This window comes from Phascolarctos cinereus, unplaced genomic scaffold (genome assembly GCF_003287225.1).
Source record: "Phascolarctos cinereus isolate Bilbo 61053 unplaced genomic scaffold, phaCin_HiC Scaffold_1;HRSCAF=81, whole genome shotgun sequence".
In the NCBI taxonomy this organism is placed as follows: Eukaryota; Metazoa; Chordata; class Mammalia; order Diprotodontia; family Phascolarctidae; genus Phascolarctos; species Phascolarctos cinereus.
Window position 1 is genome coordinate 127853799 of NW_027555514.1, and position 18927 is coordinate 127872725.

At 34.0% G+C, this 18927-nt stretch overlaps 1 protein-coding gene across 1 annotated transcript in view; it reads left to right on the forward strand.

Moving 5' to 3' along the window:
* Positions 1–18927, forward strand: part of LOC110200654 (ankyrin repeat domain containing 26) — a 97523-nt gene that overhangs the window by 63777 nt on the left and 14819 nt on the right. Inside the window, 6 exon segments of the mRNA XM_078154086.1 lie at positions 89–232; positions 2073–3029; positions 5337–5489; positions 10402–10514; positions 12451–12577; positions 14613–14903. Coding sequence (XP_078010212.1) covers positions 89–232; positions 2073–3029; positions 5337–5489; positions 10402–10514; positions 12451–12577; positions 14613–14903 — 1785 coding nt within the window.

The window sequence follows — 18927 nt, forward strand, 5'->3', positions numbered from 1 at the left end:
ATTCCATATTCCAGTTAAAAGTAAAATATTTTTGCTGACTTTTGCAGGAAGAATATGATTAAAAATTTTATGAAATGGTTGTCCCCAGGTTGAAGAAGAGCGAAACGACACTCAAAGACAACTTTCTCAGGAGCAGTGTGCCAGAGCTTTGCAAGACAAAATTCTGAATAATCCTCTTTGGAAGAAAAAGGAAATAGAAGCAGCTGCCTCCAAAATGATTCAGAGTTCTGAGGTATTCCCTTTGGTCATTTTCAAGTCTAATTGTATATTTAAAAAGTCAGGATTTTTGTTCTTCATTTTCAGACAAATTAGTCATCCTCAGTCATATCCATCTGTCTACAGCAGACAAACAGTGACACACATAGTGACCAAAATCAGCACAAGTTGTTTGTTTTACTTTGTTGCTTCTTTTCTTTGAATTGAATGATCCCTCCAGAGACACAAGTGTACGTCTACTGGAACAAATCCCTGCCTCTCAGTAGAGCCTCTGCCCTTTCTGGACATAGGGAGAGGGCAGTTTATCAGTTTCACTAACCTCTAAGGGGAGAAAGGAATGCAACCAGGTAGAAGGTGACACCAAACACAAACCACTTTTCTTCCTTAATTAAGTGATTTCATCTGTTGGCCCTTTCCAGGGCAGAGACTAAGGGTTACTAAACATATGAGAATAGTTTGGTCTTTTTCACATTATTATCTCACTCATGTTTCATGAAAGAGAAGGGAAAAAAGTATTGCAACAAGAATAAATTGCACGTAGATTTCTAAAATAAGGGTCTATACTTTACAAGGTTTCATTCATTCACACTGATCGTTGCTCAGCATGATAGAAACTCAAGTTCATCAAATGCCAAGTTTGTGATTATTCATTTTCTTTTTTTTTTTTAACAGTGGTTTGAAGTAAATCATTCAGGTTGTCAGCCCTTAGTAATCCTTTGGTGCCTGGGCACTGGAATGCTTTATTTAACTCAGCTGCTGCCTATTCATACCTTTCTCTTGGCTTTATAGAAAAGATCTCCTAGAATCTCCTAAGCTTTTTGACATAACTGTTTCCACGAGTCCTGATTGGGGGCAAATGTTCCTGGACCTGTTTTACTATGATGGGGGTGCAAAAATCAACTTTTTATGCTTTGGCCTCAATGATACTTTCATTATTCCTTTGAACTTTGATAGTTAGGGTTAGGTTACCATCTACTGACCACACTCTGGGCCTCACTTTTCCTATCCCTAAAATGAGAGGTTTGGACTAGATAACCCCTAAAAGTTCTAAATCAGTGAAGCTCTGAAAGTGCTACAGATCTATTAGAGAAGAGATCGTTCTCAACATGTACACTAAGAAATTCTAAGACCGTTATCACTTCATTAGTCTGCAGCTAATTGTACCAGGACAATGACTAACTGTAGGACAACGGCTTATGTTCAGCCTAAGAGGAAATTAGCTATTGGAAAAGAGTGCTAGATTTGGAGTCTGAAGAGACCTGGATTCAGATACTGCTTCTAGCACTTACTAGGTACGACAATGAGTAGATAATTTAATAACTTTTCCTAACCTAAGTCCTAATCTTTAAAATGGGGAGAATAATATGAATATTTCCCTCATAAGTGTGTTGCAAGGCTTATGAAAGATAATGTCTCAAAAGTACTTTGGAAACTTTAAAAGGACTTTGTAAATAGCAGGTGTTGTTATTTTTATCGTAATACCATGCCTAGCCACTGTGGGATCAAATGGATATAGCAAAGGAAATAAAGTATGCGGAAAGGCAGACAGATTTGGGGGCCTAAAACTACAGGGTTTATAAAATGTACTCTATATCATATAATGAAATGCATATCTTATTTTGAGGACTGAATATCCAAAGTACATATCTTCTGATTGATGTAGCACTTTTAAGATCTGTTCTTTGGGAAAATTGAGTCTGACAGAAATGTGAAATAGATGAAACTCACTCAATTTACTTTTTCTTTGAATGAACTATGCTTCTTGGCGCTAGGAGTTTAAGTTTTAGTTATTAAGGAAAAATCAGAATGCATAATTTTATTTTTAGTAGCAATTTTTTTCTGCTTATTGTGTTTAGGTTCCTGATAGCAATGAAAAAGAAAAATATCTCCTGCATAAGAATCAAAACCTACAGGATGAAGTTGCCATGCTTAAACTGGAACTAGACACAGTAAAAATTAAAGATCAGGAGAAAGAAAATCAATATACAAGAGAAAATGAAGTTTTAAAAGAAAAGAATGATGAGCTTCAAAAGGAATTAAAACTGAATGAAGAAGCATTAACAAAAACAATATCCCAGTACAGTGAACAAGTAAATGTTTTGACAACTGAGAATGAAATCCTGAGCTCTAAATTCAAGAATGAAAAACAAAACAGAGACAGACTAGAGACAGAAATTGAATCATACCGTTCCCGTCTGACTTCTGCTCTTCGTGATCATGAACGAAGTCAGACAACAAAACTAGACCTCGAACATAGCTTTCAGCGAGAACGAGATGAGTGGCTTCGTTTACAGGACAAACTAAATTATGACTTGTCTAGTCTAAGAGAGAACAATGGTGTCCTTTCTCAAGAGCTCTCTAAAGCTGAAAGTAAAGCCAATAGTTTAGAAAATGAGCTATACCGTGTACATGATTCCCTCAGAGAAAAGACACACATTTTAGAAAGCGCACAAAGAGAATTAAACCAGGTCCAATATAAAGCAAAGGAACTGGAACACACAAATCAAATGGAAAAGGAAAAACTGAACAAATATATCATCAAATATGAATCTATCCAAGAAAGATTAGCCCAAATCCAGAGTGAAAATATGTTGCTTCGGCAACAGCTTGAAGATGCCCAAAACAAAGGCATCCTTAAAGAAAATGTACTGAGTGATGCCCAGGTACAGTTTATTGATCTCTTCAATAAACTTCGTGCTGATACTGAAAAACAAGTTCATATGGTAGAAGACAGAAATAAAGAGTTAATCAGTGAATGTAACTACTTAAGAGAGCAAATGTGTAAATATGAAAATGAGAAAGCAGAAAGAGAGGTAGGTCTTTAAATAATATCATTTGATAAGCATTTCACTTTTTGAAATGAAATTAAAAGTAATTTTGATCAAGGTAAATTAGGAATTTGAATTTTTAGCAGACAGATGATGTTACTAATTTTCATTGTAAAAATTCTGACAAGTAAGCATGGAGAATGAAGAAGAAATAATATGAAAATAATCAACCTGATATTCATCTTTTAGATAAGGTGACTTACTTTACTTAAAAATATTATGTAGTCCATGAAATTTTAAAGGCAAAGTGTCGGTTTGATAAATGTAGATAGATTTAATCACTTGTAAATAAATACTGATGGATTTATAATTCTAATAATAAGCATAATATTCCATTTTAATACTGCAATGGAATGAATTATTTGAAATGCTAAAACTTAAGATAAATCCTGAAAAATTATGTTAGTGTTAATATGACAATTCAAATTGGACATCTGAATTGAGATACTGTGGGATATTATAGTTACTGTTTTCACAACCTTTTCTGAACCTGACTAGTTTTAATTCAAACTACTTGGATATAATTTTAGAAATATTAGATACTGGATTATATTTTTAATGAAATTCCAAAGACTAGTAACTACTTTTCTTTAAAATTTAGGATAGTAATCTGTTCAAAGACATTATGATTGTGCATTGAGCCTTCTTTTTTTGTGTGTGGTAACAGTGACATTTTTTTAAAAAATGTGTTTTTGCTTCCCCACTAGATTTTTTTTTTTAAATTTATCTCAGTATTTTTTCACTGTTTTACTAACATTTCTTGCTTAATGTACAAAACTGCAGTTTCTAGGATCGCTGCCTTTCATTTGTTAAAGACAGATATCTTTTTAGAGTCTAATAGCAATTCTCATTATCTGTGATTTTTCATATATGCATTGGGTGGCAGGACTACCAAGTATTGTACTGGGTAACAATAATTTTTTTTTTTATTTTATTTTTAGTATATGTGATCATGTGTTTGAATCTAGTCATTCATACTGGAATTTAGCTTATTTGTAGAAATTCAATTAATTATGCCAATTTTTCCTTGCACATGGGCTTCTTTTAGCTTGTATTTCCTTTAAAAATTTTACTAGACTTTATTTAAATTTATTTTTACAAGATACTTACTCTTATCTAATAAGATAGAAAAAATTTAATTTCTTTGGCTTTTTAGCTTCATTTGCTATTAGTAATTTGTGCAATAATTTACTTTGCTGTATAATGAAAATGAACAGGATTTTTTTATAGCATATCTGTATATACATATATCTGTGTATTTGTGTATCTATGTGTACATGTACACATGTGTGTGTTTATGTATGTATATAGGTATTCCTGCTAGGCTAGAGAATGAAATGACTTCCCTTTTAGCTGTGACCTTGCACCAGACTGTGTATATGTAAGTGGGAGAATTACCATATTTTTTACAGTTTCCCCTTTTTCTATCCCTTGAATGCAAACAGGAATGTAATTCCTATCCTAACAGAAAAAGGAACTGCTTTGAATACTTGGCAAGGACAGTTGATGTGTATAGAAGTTAGCAAACCCTCCACTCTACCTTTTTGTTTTCTGTCAGCAAACTATCACTTCAAGTCCTTTTACCTAGCCTAACAGGCATATGAGTATATATGTTCATCTCCAGGGCAACCTATGAGAGGAAGGAAAATACAACTTTTTCTTATAGATGTCCTCATTCTTATAAAGGCCAGTGCAAAGAACTAAGGTAGTTACTTCTCTGAAAAAATGGAAGGAAAAAATCCCTAATGTTTCTATCAAATATAGAAAGCTATATATTCTTCCCCTTCCCCATTTCTCCACCTTCCATGTGAATTATACTTAAAAAAATTTTATCTCCTATATGGCTTTGGAGGTGTTATAATTCTTAAAAAGATGGAATGGGGAAATCAGGCTGAATGCATTGCTTTATGAGGAGAATATTGAGCAAGTAGGAAGATAGCATTTGATCCATGGTGAATGGAGGGTGAGTGGTATAGTCAAAAGAACTTTGTAGTCTCAGGAACTAAGTTCCAATCCTTTTCTCTATTAATTACTACCTTTAGAACTTGAGTAACTCATTTGACCTCTTTGGGGCTTAGTTTCCTCATCTGCAAAATGAGAAATTGATTAAATACTTGATTAAATAAAATAAGAATTTTTCTAGTTCTAAGTCTATGATCACTATGAATATGTTAATTAAATTATATGTGTGAAAATATTTACATCAACTAATTTTGAAGGCATATTTTTCATACAAGCTAATATTGATTTATGAAATCAGTAATAGAAATAGTTTGGGCATATTTCTATCAGGGTGCAGTAAAAAGGCTTCAAGAAGAACTTGCTGATTCCCTGAAAAAACAATCCATGACAGAAGCTTCACTAGAGGTTACATCACTTTATCAAAATGATTTTGAAGATAAGAAAAAACAACTACAGAATGAAATCGATCAAACTAAAAGTAAAGTATGTATGCAAAAAATTGGTAATTTGTCACTGATTAGTGGAAAGTGTTTTCAGTATAATGTTTGTGGGGTTGTTTTTTTTCTTTTTTACCAATATTATGTATTTCCTGAACACTGTGCCTGTCATTTAAACTGACTTAGAACAATACTTATAACCTATACCATTTGTACTCTTAAATTGGGCTCATTATATTCACCCTTTGGGTGGCTGACAATTTTGTTTATCCTCACACAAGGAATGAGGTGTTTTCTAAGGAACAATAATAACTAAATCATTTCTATCATACTTTATGGTTAGAAAGTCCTTTACATACATTATCTCATTTAATCCCCTAAACAGTTCTATGAAGTAGAAGTTACTTGTTTGTTTCTATTCAAACTACTCCTTAAATGAAAGGAAAATGATATTACTTCACAATTTGAAAGTATATAAATTGTGCTTGGAAAGTGAAATTGAGAATTAAAGTAATTAGGTGGATAATCTCATATTATCTTCTAATTTATTCAAACTGATCTCACCATGTTGATTTCTATCTCCATACCCTCAGTCATGCCCTTCTTCTTACTTAGTTAGTTATACTTCCCCATCTATGCTACCTATCCAAACCTATCCATTCTTCAGCACCCTGCTTCTCAAATATCACCTTCACCTCTAAGATCCTTTTCAGTTCCAAAAGGATGATTCTTTTGCCATAAGCCTTTGTTTTTGGCTTTTCAGCCCTTCTTCTGAAGGTGAATTCTCCTGAATTCCACTTTTCATCTGATACTATATAATTTAGTATGTAACTGTATATTGATTGCCTTATGGTATTTATATCTATTATCAAACTATCATTTCCTGTATCTAAGTCTTGTTTCCCCAACTAGATTGTAATTCCTTGAGGACAGGGATTATTTATACTTCTTTATCTTCCATAGAACTTCCTTTTCACAGCATGTTGATAGTAGGAGTAATACTTATTATTGTAGTAGTAGTAGTAGTAGTAGTAGTAGTAGTAGTAGTAGTAGTAGTAGTAGTAGTAGTAGTAGTAGTAATAGTTGTAGTAGTAAAAGAACATGCTAAATAAATGTTTATTTGTTGACTTTGCCATGAGTTGAAAGTTTAGCTACAATTAAAATTACTACAAGGTAATATTTGGACTAAAAAACTTTGAGTTTTTCTAGTCTGATATTATAAATTTTCAATTGCCCAGAGTCCCCCAATGGCAAAATAGAAATTCAGTAGAAAATTATTTTACTTTTTATTATTATGAAAAACTATCATAATGAAGGAGAACTTCAGCATAGAATGCAGTTTCACAGTCAAATTCTTCTAAAGTGTTCCCTTTATTACTATAAAATATATTCCTCAATTCTAGGTTTCTTTCACACATTTATGTATAGTTAAAGGTATGCTGTTCATCATTATTCCAGTCAAAAGGTGTAGAAATGGATATTTCTGGTATCCTTCAAAACATGTTTTCAAGCTAGTAACCATCATCAATTGTAAAGTAATGGAAATCAATGCCAAAGCAGCCAAACATGGAGTTTTTGATGAAGAGATTTTCTCTGTTTAGAGGCTGCTTGGTGCAGATGGTGATAGAACTTTGGGCCTGGAGTTAGAAAGACCTGATGTTAGATGTAGCCTCAGATGTTGTCTTTGTGATCCTAGGCAAGTCACTTAATCTTTCTCAGTTTCAACTATAAAATGATGGGGATAATAATAGCACCTACCTCTCAGGGCTGTGGTGAGAATCAAATAGCACTTAATAAATGCTTGTTTCTCTGCTCCAAAAGCATAAAGGCCAATATTGTATGTTGCATTTAAGTAATCACTGCTTCCCACCATTTGATAAGCACCTCCTAATGTTGCAAAAACAGTTCTCGTACCTGGTGAACTTCAGTATAATTGTTTTAACTAAGAAATAATTGTTAGGTCCAATCTCATTCTTATGAAAACTTCTTTTCTTTCATATTTGTATGCTAGAGAAATATTTCTAGGTTTCAGAAATCAGAACTGGAACCAAAATAAGTTTTGTTTCCCAAGTAACTCCCCTGTGACTCATTCTCTTTATTTCCCTCCTGTTCTTTTTGGCCCACATTGATTAAAATATTAACCTTCAAAAGCTTTTGGCTCCTGGCTTCAGGCTAGAAACTAGGTGTGGACTGAGCCTTAGGAAGTATAGCAAGGAAGCAGTAAATTAGAGTCCATCTTTGGCAGTATGAATTAGCTCAGTTAATTGGCATTCAAAATAAGCTGGCACCATTTCTTCCCTGTCTTCTTTCCCTGATCATACAAGTAACTAAGCTTTTACTATGTAAGAATTAGGTGAAATTACTGTTTCTTTCTTGTTCAACATTTAACCCATCAACTAGTGAATGTCAAGTATGTGAATTATACTATGACAGGTTCTGACCGGGTTAAAAAGAATATGTGTAACACATACCCTCTCTCCTGGAAGAATTTTCAGTGTTACTGGGAAGCCAGTGCAAAGTAGAGGAAGTTCATTTATAATACAAGGTAGCATATAAATAAGTACCAAGTGAATGGCATATAAGTAAGTAGCTTATAAAGCATATATAAAAGGGAAAGAACACTATGGTTAGAGATTAGTGAAGATGGTACTTAATCCAGTCCTTCCAACATAAAAAATTACTCAATACAAATTTTTGGAATTAGCACCTCTTTTGGAAGAAAATTGCCAACTTGCTAAATTTAGTAACATGTGTTTTAGATGATTGCATACTTATAATTGAATAAAAACCTACATCTGAAGGTGACTTTTCCAAGATTTTGAGTCCTGGCTCAGCCCCTTGCTGTCCATATGACTTTTGACAAGTGGTTTTCTCTCTTCAGGCCTGAGTTTCCTCATATATAAAAGATGTACTAACTCATCACTAGGGTCCATTTTTACTGTAACAGTCTACAATTCTAAGTGAGTGAACTCCGGTTGCTTGTTCTTATTCTCTAATCTATTCAGCTCTCCCAAATCTACCATTGAAAAATATGTAATGAATTCCTGCCATGTACCTATACAATATTTCAGCAATAGAGACTGAAATAATAAAGAACTAAAGTGAGTGGTGGCACAAAAATTAGAAGCTAACTAGAATGGCATGCTCACTGTATCAAAGAATGTAGTTAAGGAAGAGATCTTTGTTGTAAGATACCAAGAAAACTTTGGAGAAAAGATCGAACTCGAGTTGCTTTTGAGGATTGGGAAGGGTTCAATAGGATAGGAGAACAATACAGTCCAGGAAAAAAGCAAAACTACAGGAATGTGAGGAGGATTGCTGTAAAGAAACTACAAGTAAAAGCTGGAAAAAATAGGATGTGGTTAGATTTTAGAGGAAGAAAGGCAGAGAAGTTTAGTCTTTAATCTGGTAGACCATAGCAAACCCATTGTAGGTTCTTGAGTTTTTAGATCATTAATATGATCTAAACAACATTTTATGAAGATTAACTTAGCATCTTGTAATAAGGATTGGTGTGGGGGTGAAACTAAAACACAAAGACCCTGTAGAACCTTTTTTTTTTAAATTAAACCGTAGGCGAGTGACTTAATATCACTGTGCCTATTTCCTAATCTTTAAAATGAGAAAGTTGGAATAAGGTATTCACCTCTCAATTTATGATCCTCTGCTTGGGGTAATAGGTCTAGACTAAGGTGGTAGTCATGATATAAAACAGGGAAGAGAAACACTGAGAAGGGATAATTTACAGGGATAATAAATGACACATCAGATAAGAGAAACAGGATCCTATGTTGCAGTGAAATCATATACTAAGAAGAAAGGTTTTCGGGTACAGATAGAACGATTGACAATGCACTTTCAGTAGACCAGTAGGGAGGTAATCCAGATTCTATGGAAATAAAGAAAAGCACTATGTTATTTGCATAGAGAGCTAGCCTCAGAGTCAGGAAAACAAGGATTCAGATACCAACTCTGACATAGATGGCTTTGTGATCCTGGGCAAGCCTTGTAAACTCTTGGTGCCCTAAGCCATTCCCTAAGACTCTGAGAGCTGCAGATTCTGAACTGCAGGCTGGGCACAGGGCCTGTCTGTTCCCTATACCAATTAAATCACAGATGCAGACCAAATAAGCAAACAATCAGAAATAAATAGATGAATGAAATGGGAATAATAGATGAAGACATGGCAGCTGTGAGATAGTCATTCATTGAGAAGTTTGGAATCAAAGAGGAGAAAGAAGAGTGAATCTAAAAGGGGCAGCAGAATTCAGCAGAATGAGGAGGGTTCTTTCTTCCTTTGTAAGATAGATAAGACCCCTGGAGAAGGGAGAGATTGAAAACCTTGAAAGGAAGTTGTCAAAAGGACAGATCGTTTACTTGGCTCGTAATCTAGAGCAATAGATAGCACTCAAAGAGAATAACAAAATATGAATTTACACAGGTTGCATCTCACTTAGCCAAATAGAAAGAGATTTGGAGAAGAGTTTTATAGCCTAACATAAGAACACATATATAGACATTTCAACATAGGAATGCTTAGAACATAGGCCAGGTGTGCCAACAGGAGGAATGAGGATGAAGTGACCGTTTCCTTTGGCTGTAGAGAAAGGGGGAAGGCCAGCATTCCTGCAAGGTGTATTGGCAAACTTGGCCCACATTTTATGCATTCCTATGCATTTCAACCATTTTAAAATTTATTAACATTATTAGTGTAATTAATACCTATATTGAAATAAAATGAGAACTATCATTAATCTAAATTTCACAGAAACAGTTTGTAGCAAAATCAGAGGAAGGCTATGTTTTAAGTAAGATCAATCTTTCCATATTTGTGTTGATTTTATAAACTACGCTTAAATTGATATTTAGAATTGGATCTGGAATTAATGAAAAGTATCTTTTTTTAAAATGCCAGTTCTGTTCTTGTAACATTTTTCATTGTGAAAATGTTTTCAAAGCTTGATACTGAAAAGGAGAAATTAAAGAAAGTCATTGAGTTAAAGCAATCTCTGGGAAATCGTCTAGAAAAAGAAATGAAAAGAAATGATGAATTACAGAAAGAACTCAGTGGGTAAGACTCTTTTCTGCAAATTGTTTCAACCAAATATTAAGTAATCAAGGACTTAAGTGTCTATTAAATCCTAAGTACACATTCATTTTATACATGAAGACTTGGATAATTACAGTATATATAATTTTAAATGAGCAATAAGTTTTTTCATTTTCATTTTATTCACTAAATTATTGCTGAAAATCAAACATTCTAACTTTCATCTTTGAAATTATAGTAAAATGCTGTGTAGCACCTGTACTGTTAAGTATGTTTTCCAGAATTATACTATCCAGCATTTGTCAGTCCCTTTTTAAGTGTCCTATTACTGAACATAAATTGTTTCTATAAGGTTGGTCTCTATGTTCTTCATGCTAATTTATTTTCTTCATTATTCACTTATTCCTTCCTTTATCATTCATTCAAAAAGTATTATTAAACATCTCTTGTGTACAAAATACTGTGCTAGACCCTGGAGTTACAGAGATGAATAATGAATGATAATTGAAATGATTACATTGTAGTAAAAGAGGTAATTCAGGGACTTCAATACCATGTGCAAATAAGAATGTGGTAAAATGCTTAAGAATGGTCCATAGAAAATGCAACCAGAGACTGAAAGAGGTAAAGATCTTTTCTGTCTTTGTGGGATCAGCAAGATTGTATTAAGGATATGAGTTTTGAGTTAGACTTTACAAAATTACTTGGCTTGAAATTTAAGTCTTTCACAATGTGGCAGCATCCTGCCTTTCCACACTTAAATTATATTATTCCCTCTTCTACAACTTAAGCTCCTGTTAAACTGGACTGTTTTCTGTCCTTCAGAACACTGCGCTTTCCCACCTTTGCCCTGTGCCTGTAATGTTCACCCATGGCCTCTGCACTTATCCTCATGCAAATGCACCTCTTCTATGGAGCCAACTCTGATCTCTGTTGTTGATAATGAATGACCTTCACCATCAGACTTCACATCACAATTTCCACTACACTCCCCCTGAAGCTCTTACATTTTGTTGTGTATCATAATTATCTACATGTATATCTGATATTCTAATTGAATGAGAGCATGGACCATAATCTATCTAAATTTTGTATTGTATCACGACCTTTAGGGCTAAGCACTTGATTCTTTCTAATGGAATTTTTATTGAATTCCAATTGATGAATTTTAATTGAATATGGCAAGAGACCACCACTGTTGAGGTGTCAAATCCTCTGACCACACAGGCTGCTGTTTCAGTGGCAGAGGAGAGTCTCCAAATCATGCATTTTCCAGAACTGTAATTCAGCTGTGTTATGGTTTAATTAGGTTTTTGTGGGCTTCTATTAGAGCACTAGCTCTCAGGGGGAAGATTCATTCACTGTTGCAACCAGGCAATTTACAAAGTAAATTATGAGATGCAATTGACTTTTCAAGTTAGGGACAACCACTATGCAAACATTTTAAATGCAACTTCATATTCTAATAACATTAAATGATACCATTTGTGTTGTGTGGGCTACGGCATTTAAGTACTTGGCCACCTAATTTACACAGATCTACAATTAAAATAATAAAGGTACAAAACATTCCCATAAAACTTTTTTTGAAATAAATTTACTCATTTAAATTTTAGATTATATTAGTGGAAGATAATCACCTTTTCTACAAATATTACAGCATAACCAGATCATTTGGAGACTATTCTACAATAAAGTAAAATTGATGAAGAGCTGATGTTGAATATACATCATTTGATATAGAGATGAAATGATTAGTGAGGCTACTGTTTCCTTTGGTTTTTTTAACAAAATATTGTCAGATTTGAGTTGGCTGACCTCAAGAACTCTTTTTAGATTTATTTTCTTCTCTATGATTGAAAATAAGTTAAGGCAATGGGTCAAAAATAATACTTTTTGAATCTATAATATTTAAGCTATAAAGAGTTTGACTTAATTATTCTGTTCATTCTCACAGATTTAAAAAACTGTTGAAAACAACACAAAAGAAATTAAGAGAATATGAAAAAGGAGATGTTTACAAGGGGGCACTGAAGCAAACACATTCTGAAACGGATAGACAAATTAATAGGTTAAAAAATAAGGTAATCCTTAATATTGGAAAACATGAAGTGTCTTATCTTTATATTGCTTTTGAAATGGTTAAACACATATCTGTATCTACATATATATGTATATCGATATGTATACATATGTCCACATACATATATATCCGCATGCATACATACACACATACATATATGTAGCAGGTCACTGGACGTTAGTAGCCATGAGAAGATTTACATCTTCCCCATGCTTGGAAAGCAGCACTTTCTATCTAAGTCCTAGTTACACAATTCCTGTTGTTCTCAGGGACTCAATAGACAACCTTGCAAACTTTATATCTCCCTGAAAATTCTGGGCTCCAGTGACTTTTTATGTAGATTTGTGTATTAGAATTTTTCCTCTCTACTCCCATTATAGAATTCATGTCAACTAGAATATATCTAGAAGTGGGCTGTTTGAAGAAATCAGGGGCTGAAAAGCCTTTTAAGGTCAGTATTTGCAGGGCCTCTTAGAACTTTGGCACTCCCTTCTGACACTCTGCTTCTGAAATCTTAAAGATGAAAAATTATCTCCCTGAAAGGATGACTAATAGGCAGAAACAATTTAAAAAGCAGTAGTTCTTTCACAGATTTTAAGATGACAAAGAACAAATTAAGCAAGAGTTTGATTGCAAGGTGATCACTGCTACTATTAAGAGACTTCATAATATAAGACAGAGTTATAAAAATTAAGGACTTTCTCTCTAAAAATGGGACTTGAGTTGGCTTAAGAGAGAGAAGGACTCTAGTACTTAGAAGATTTTCACTTCATTTCACCAGTAAGTGGGTGAAAACCATTTCATTGCAGTATGCCCTATTCATCACTTTTGTATTTTAGGGAAGCAAAGATATTCCCCCCTGATGGAAGAATAATAAATTGACTAATTCATCTGAAGCTGCTACTTTTCTTTTCTTTTCTTTTCTTTTCTTTTTTTTTAAGATTCTGATATTTGATGATATTGAAACATTTCCCCAACTCTAACACCTTTAGGCCACCACAGGTTGGGGGAAATTCCTAAAGAGGTTTTGAAAAATAGCATAAGTGTTCAAGTGAACAAGTTGGCATTGGCCAACTTTAAAGTGCTATGTAAATGCTAACTAGTAGTATTTTTTTTTCCTATAATAAGTGACTCCTTAAAAACATCTTATTTTACTATCATTAATTTTCCTAGTTAGTGTCTGCTGTCTTGCAGTTCTCATCAATATTTATCTAAAAGAATTAACTTCTTAACATACATTGAGTTTTTGCCCTTTGGAACTCGGTGGTGTCACGCTTTTTTATTTGTCACTTATTTCAGTCAGTCATCTAACTCCTGGGCCTGAAGGAAAACAGGTGGAAGTCCTGCTAAGCTTGTTGGTTTATATTGTGAGGTACTTGGGGAGCAGGAAGAGGGATATTACATAATAGAATCTCTGGTAAATGTGATGTGTTCCCTGGGCACTATCACTAGAGTTTTGTAGATGAAAAAGACGTGATTTTCTCGGGCTCTGAAACTGACCATGTGACATTCAAATTACCATAAATTTATTTGCTTTCTCAGTAAAGTCTATCATCATAGAATCAGTGTTCTCATTAGGATGATGAAAAGGAATCTCATTTCTTTCCAAATTCCTTTTAAGATCTATTGTTGCTTTAAGCGTAGCATAACTTAAGAAGAATTTGTTGATATCCATCTACTATGAATTTTATTGATATCTGCTCACTGTACTAAAAGCTGGGCAGAAAAGACATATGGAAAAATTGGAGAACATGGAAGATATGGGATCAAGTACTAGATGTGGATGATACCGACTGTAAGAGCTAGTAATATCATTTCATGGTTTCTCCTTTCAGTCTTAACTTTGTTTTTCGTTTGTTGATTTACCTAATGATCATTTTAGGAAATACATTTTGTAGCTGTAATATAAGAATATTGATACATTTAATTATATCTGAATTAAAAATAATTTAATCTTCAGTTTTAAATTAGTATTTAAATTGAAAGACCTAAATTTTACTTGTATAATTTGCTAAATTGATATTTTATGCAAACAGATTGAAGACCTTACACAACAGTTGGAAGCAGCGTCTTCAAAATGTAAACAGTTGGAATCAATGAACCAGAGTCTTCGAGAAGAGTTATTTTCCATGAAAATCTTGCAAAAGAAATGTGACAAGCTGGAAGAGAATAAAAGACAATTGGAAGAAGAAGTAGTTAATCTTAAGCATCATTTGGAAATTACTAAGCTAGAAGGCAGTCAAATAGAACAATATAAACGTGAGATTGAAGAACGAGCGAGGCAGGAAATTGTAGAAAAACTAAAAGAAGTCAACTTATTCTTACAGGTTACTTTATAATTACTATGCTTTTTATTATTGCTTTATTACATGATAATATGCTATATTATTAATAATATATAACTATCATATATAATCACATGTAATAATATGTAATATAATAATATAATATTATATGCTATATTACTATATGATTATCACTACTATTTATTTGTTTTTGCTTTTTTTTTTTTGGTGAGGCAGTTGGGGTTAAGTGACTCACCCAAGGTCACACAGCTAGTAAGTATCAAGTATCTGAGGTTGGATTTGAGCTTAGGTCCTCCTGACTCCAAGGCCAGAGGTCTATCCACTGCATCACCTAGCTGCCCCCATCACTTTTATCATACAGCTAGTAAGTGTCAAGTCTCTGAGGCCAGATTTGAATTCATGTCCTCCTGACTCCAGGGTCAATGCTGTATACATATTGATTGAGTTTTAAAAAATAATTGGCATAATTAGAAAAAAAATTGAAAGGTGAAATGTTTTGTTTTTAATTCAACAAAGGTTTTAGTTGTAATAAAACATTCTGGAAGATTCTGGAGTTAGAGTTAATTTTTTTTAATAATTATGCCTGTTTTATTTTTTTTGTTTGTTTTTGTTTTTGTTTTTTAGCAAAGCTCCATGTTTATTCACAGGGTATTATAGCCAGGCCCAGAATTAACTAGGTGGGAAAATTTCCTGTTTAAAAAGGAAATTGTACAATGGGGAAACTGAGTCAAGAGGATCCTCCCTTTGTCCATGCTAAAGTTATCCCCTCAGCTTTCCCTAGGAACAGATGTCCACTTGTAACAATTCACAGACACAGGTTCACAGAAATGCATAGGGCATTTCCCTTGGATGGTGGATTTAATACTGGTGGTTTAATAATAACTAGACAACCATACCTGAAATCAAACTCAGAATAATATCAAATTACAAGCACAAGAGATATTGCCTCAAATAGCAAAATTTCACTAATTACAGCTAAGAAATTATTGTAATAATAATTAACAATGTACATATATAAAAACATTTCATTTCTTCTTCATATACAAATTAAGAATAATCACATTCTGAACACATATAGTGAATACCTGATAATTGACTCAAAACCACAGAAAAATGCCATTACCATGAATCACCAAACTAACATGTAATGCCTGTGAAGCTCTGAGGCAAAATAAAATCTCTGAATCTAAAGTATATTGTTACCAAATTGGTTCAAAGATGTAATTTCAATTCATTCTAATTTTATTAACATCAATATTTTCAGAAGTGATAACCAAATAATCTATCAGATAAAATTAACTCTTTACTGTAAGAGAACCTAGCAAGTTTCCTCACTCTGATTGGGAGTGGTCCTAGCTTTTCTTTTTGTGTTTTTTTTTTAAATTTTTTAAATTGTTTTTATTTTTTTCTATTAATTTGTTTTTAGTTTTCAGCATTCACTTTCACAAGATTTTTAGTTCCAAATATTCTCATCTCATCTCTTCTCCCACTCCAAAACAGCATTCATTGTGAATACCTCTTCCCCTAATCTGCCCTCCCTTCTATCCCTCTGTCCCTTCTCTTATCCCCTTCCCCTTCTTTTTTCCTGTAGGGCAGAATAGATTTCTATACCCCATTGCCTATATATCTTATTTCCCAGTTGCATGTGAAAACAATTTTTAACATTTCTTTTTAAAACTTCGGTTCCAAATTTTTTCCTTTCTTCCTTCCCTCATTGAGAAGACAGGCAACTCCATACAGGTTTTAGATGTGTAGTCATGCAAAACACTTCCATAGTAGTCATGTTGTGGAAAACGAACTGTATTTCCCTTCATCCTAACTTGCCCCCCCCATTTATTCTATTCTCTCTTTTGACCTTGTACCTCCTCAGAAGTGTTTGCTTCTGATTACACCCTGCTCCAATTAGTCCTCCCCTTTATCATCCCCCTCCTCTTATATAAGCCCTTCCCCCCTATTTTCCTGTAGGGGAAGATAGATTTCCATATTCAATTGATTGTATACGTTATTCCCACTTTAAGCCAAATCTCATGAGAATAATTCTCATTCCCTCTCACCTTCCCCCACTTCCCCTACACTGTGAAAACTTTTTCTTGCCCCTTTTATATGCGATAATTTACCCCATTCTACATCTCCCTTTCTCCTTCTCCCAGTATAATCCTCTCTCACCCCTTAATTTTATTCTCCAGATATCACCTCTTCATCTTCAATTCACCCTGTGCCCTCTATCTATCTATCTGTGTATCTATTTATATATGTAATTTTTCCCTCCAACTATCCTCATACTGACAAAGGTCTTATGAGTTACAAATATCATCTTTCCATGTATGAATATAAACAGTTCAACCTTTATAAATAAGTCCCTTATGATTTCACTTTACCTCTTCTTGCTTCTCTTGAGTCTTGTATTTGAAAGTCAGATTTTCTATTCAGCTGTGGTCTTTTCATGAAGAATGCTTGAAAATCCTCTATTTCACTGAATGTCCATATTTTGCCCTAAAGAACTATACTTCATTTTGCTGGGTAGGTGACTTTTGGTTTTTATCCTAGCTCCTTTGCCCTCCAGAATATCATATTCCAAGCCCTCCAATCCCTTAATGTAGAAGCCACTAAATCTAGTGTTACCCTGATTGTGCTTCCACAATACCTGAATTGTTTCTTTCTTGATTCTTGCAATATTCCCTCCTTGACCTGGGAACTCTGGAATTTGGCTACAATATTCCTAGGAGTTTTCCTTTGGGGATCTCTTTCAGGAGGTGATTGGTGGATTCTTTCAATTTCTATTTTACCCTCTGGTTCTAGGATATCAGGGCAATTTTCCTTGATAATTTCTTGAAAGATGATGTCTAGGCTCTTTTTGATCATGGCTTTCAGATAGTCCAATAAATTTTAAATTGTCTCTCCTGGATCTATTTTCCAGGTCAGTTGTTTTTCCAATGAGATATTTCACATTGTCTTCTATTTTTTCATTCTCTTGGTTTCGTTTTACAGTGTCTTGATCTCTCATAACGTCACTAGCTTCCAGTTGCTCCATTCTAATTTTTAAGGAGTATTTTCTTCAGTGAGCTTTTGGACTTCCTTTTCCATTTGGCCTGTTTTGCTTTTAAAGTCATTCTTGTCCTGGACCTCTTTTGCCATTTGGGTTAGGCTATTTTTTAAGGTGCTATTTTCTTCAGTATTTTTTTGGGTCTTCTTTAGCAAGCTGTTGAATTGTTTTTCATGATTTTCTTGCATCACTCTCATTTCACTTCACTGTTTTTCCTCTACTTCTCTTACTTGCTTCTCAAAATCCTTTTTGAACTCCTCAGTGGCCTGGGACTCATTCATATTTTTCTTGGAGGCTTTGGATGTAGGAGCTTTGACTTTGTTGTCTTCTCTGGTTGTATGTTTTGATCTTTGTCACCAAAGAAAGATTCTGTGGTTTGACATTTTTTGCAGGAAAGGGCCAGGACCGGGGCCAGGACCAGGCTTTTCTCTCACCATGGTCACACACCTTTCCTACTGTCTTTCTAAGTTGTCTTTGGTGTTTGTGGGTTGAGAAGTCTGGAAACCACCACAGCTGCCTGTGATTCAGTCCCCTGAGGGCTGCTCCAGATTTGCTGAGGCCTGGTCTTCACCTGCCGGGCCTATTACGCTGAACTGTGTTCCTCTTCCAGCCAGGCACAATAGGCCTTTCCAATCAACCATCCAGGCTGTGGGCTGAAAATTTGTTTCACTCTGTCTTTTTGTGGGTTCTGCTGCTCTAGAATTTATTTAGAGACAGGTATTTGGAGGGGTTTGGGGGAAAACTCAAGCAAGTCACTGCTTTTACCCTGCCATCCTGGCTCCACCCTATACCTGTTGTTTTTATAATGATACTAATTCACTAGGATAAGAACTAGTGAATTAACATCCAATAGAACTGGGATTGTTGTTTTTTAAGTTCAAATTTAATTCAGCTTACCTTGATAATTAGTGCCTTCAAAGTTAGAATCTAATTTTAGAAAATCAGAATTGTTCTCTGAATCACTAATTGAAATTAAAATGTAACCTAAAAGAATGTGGTAAC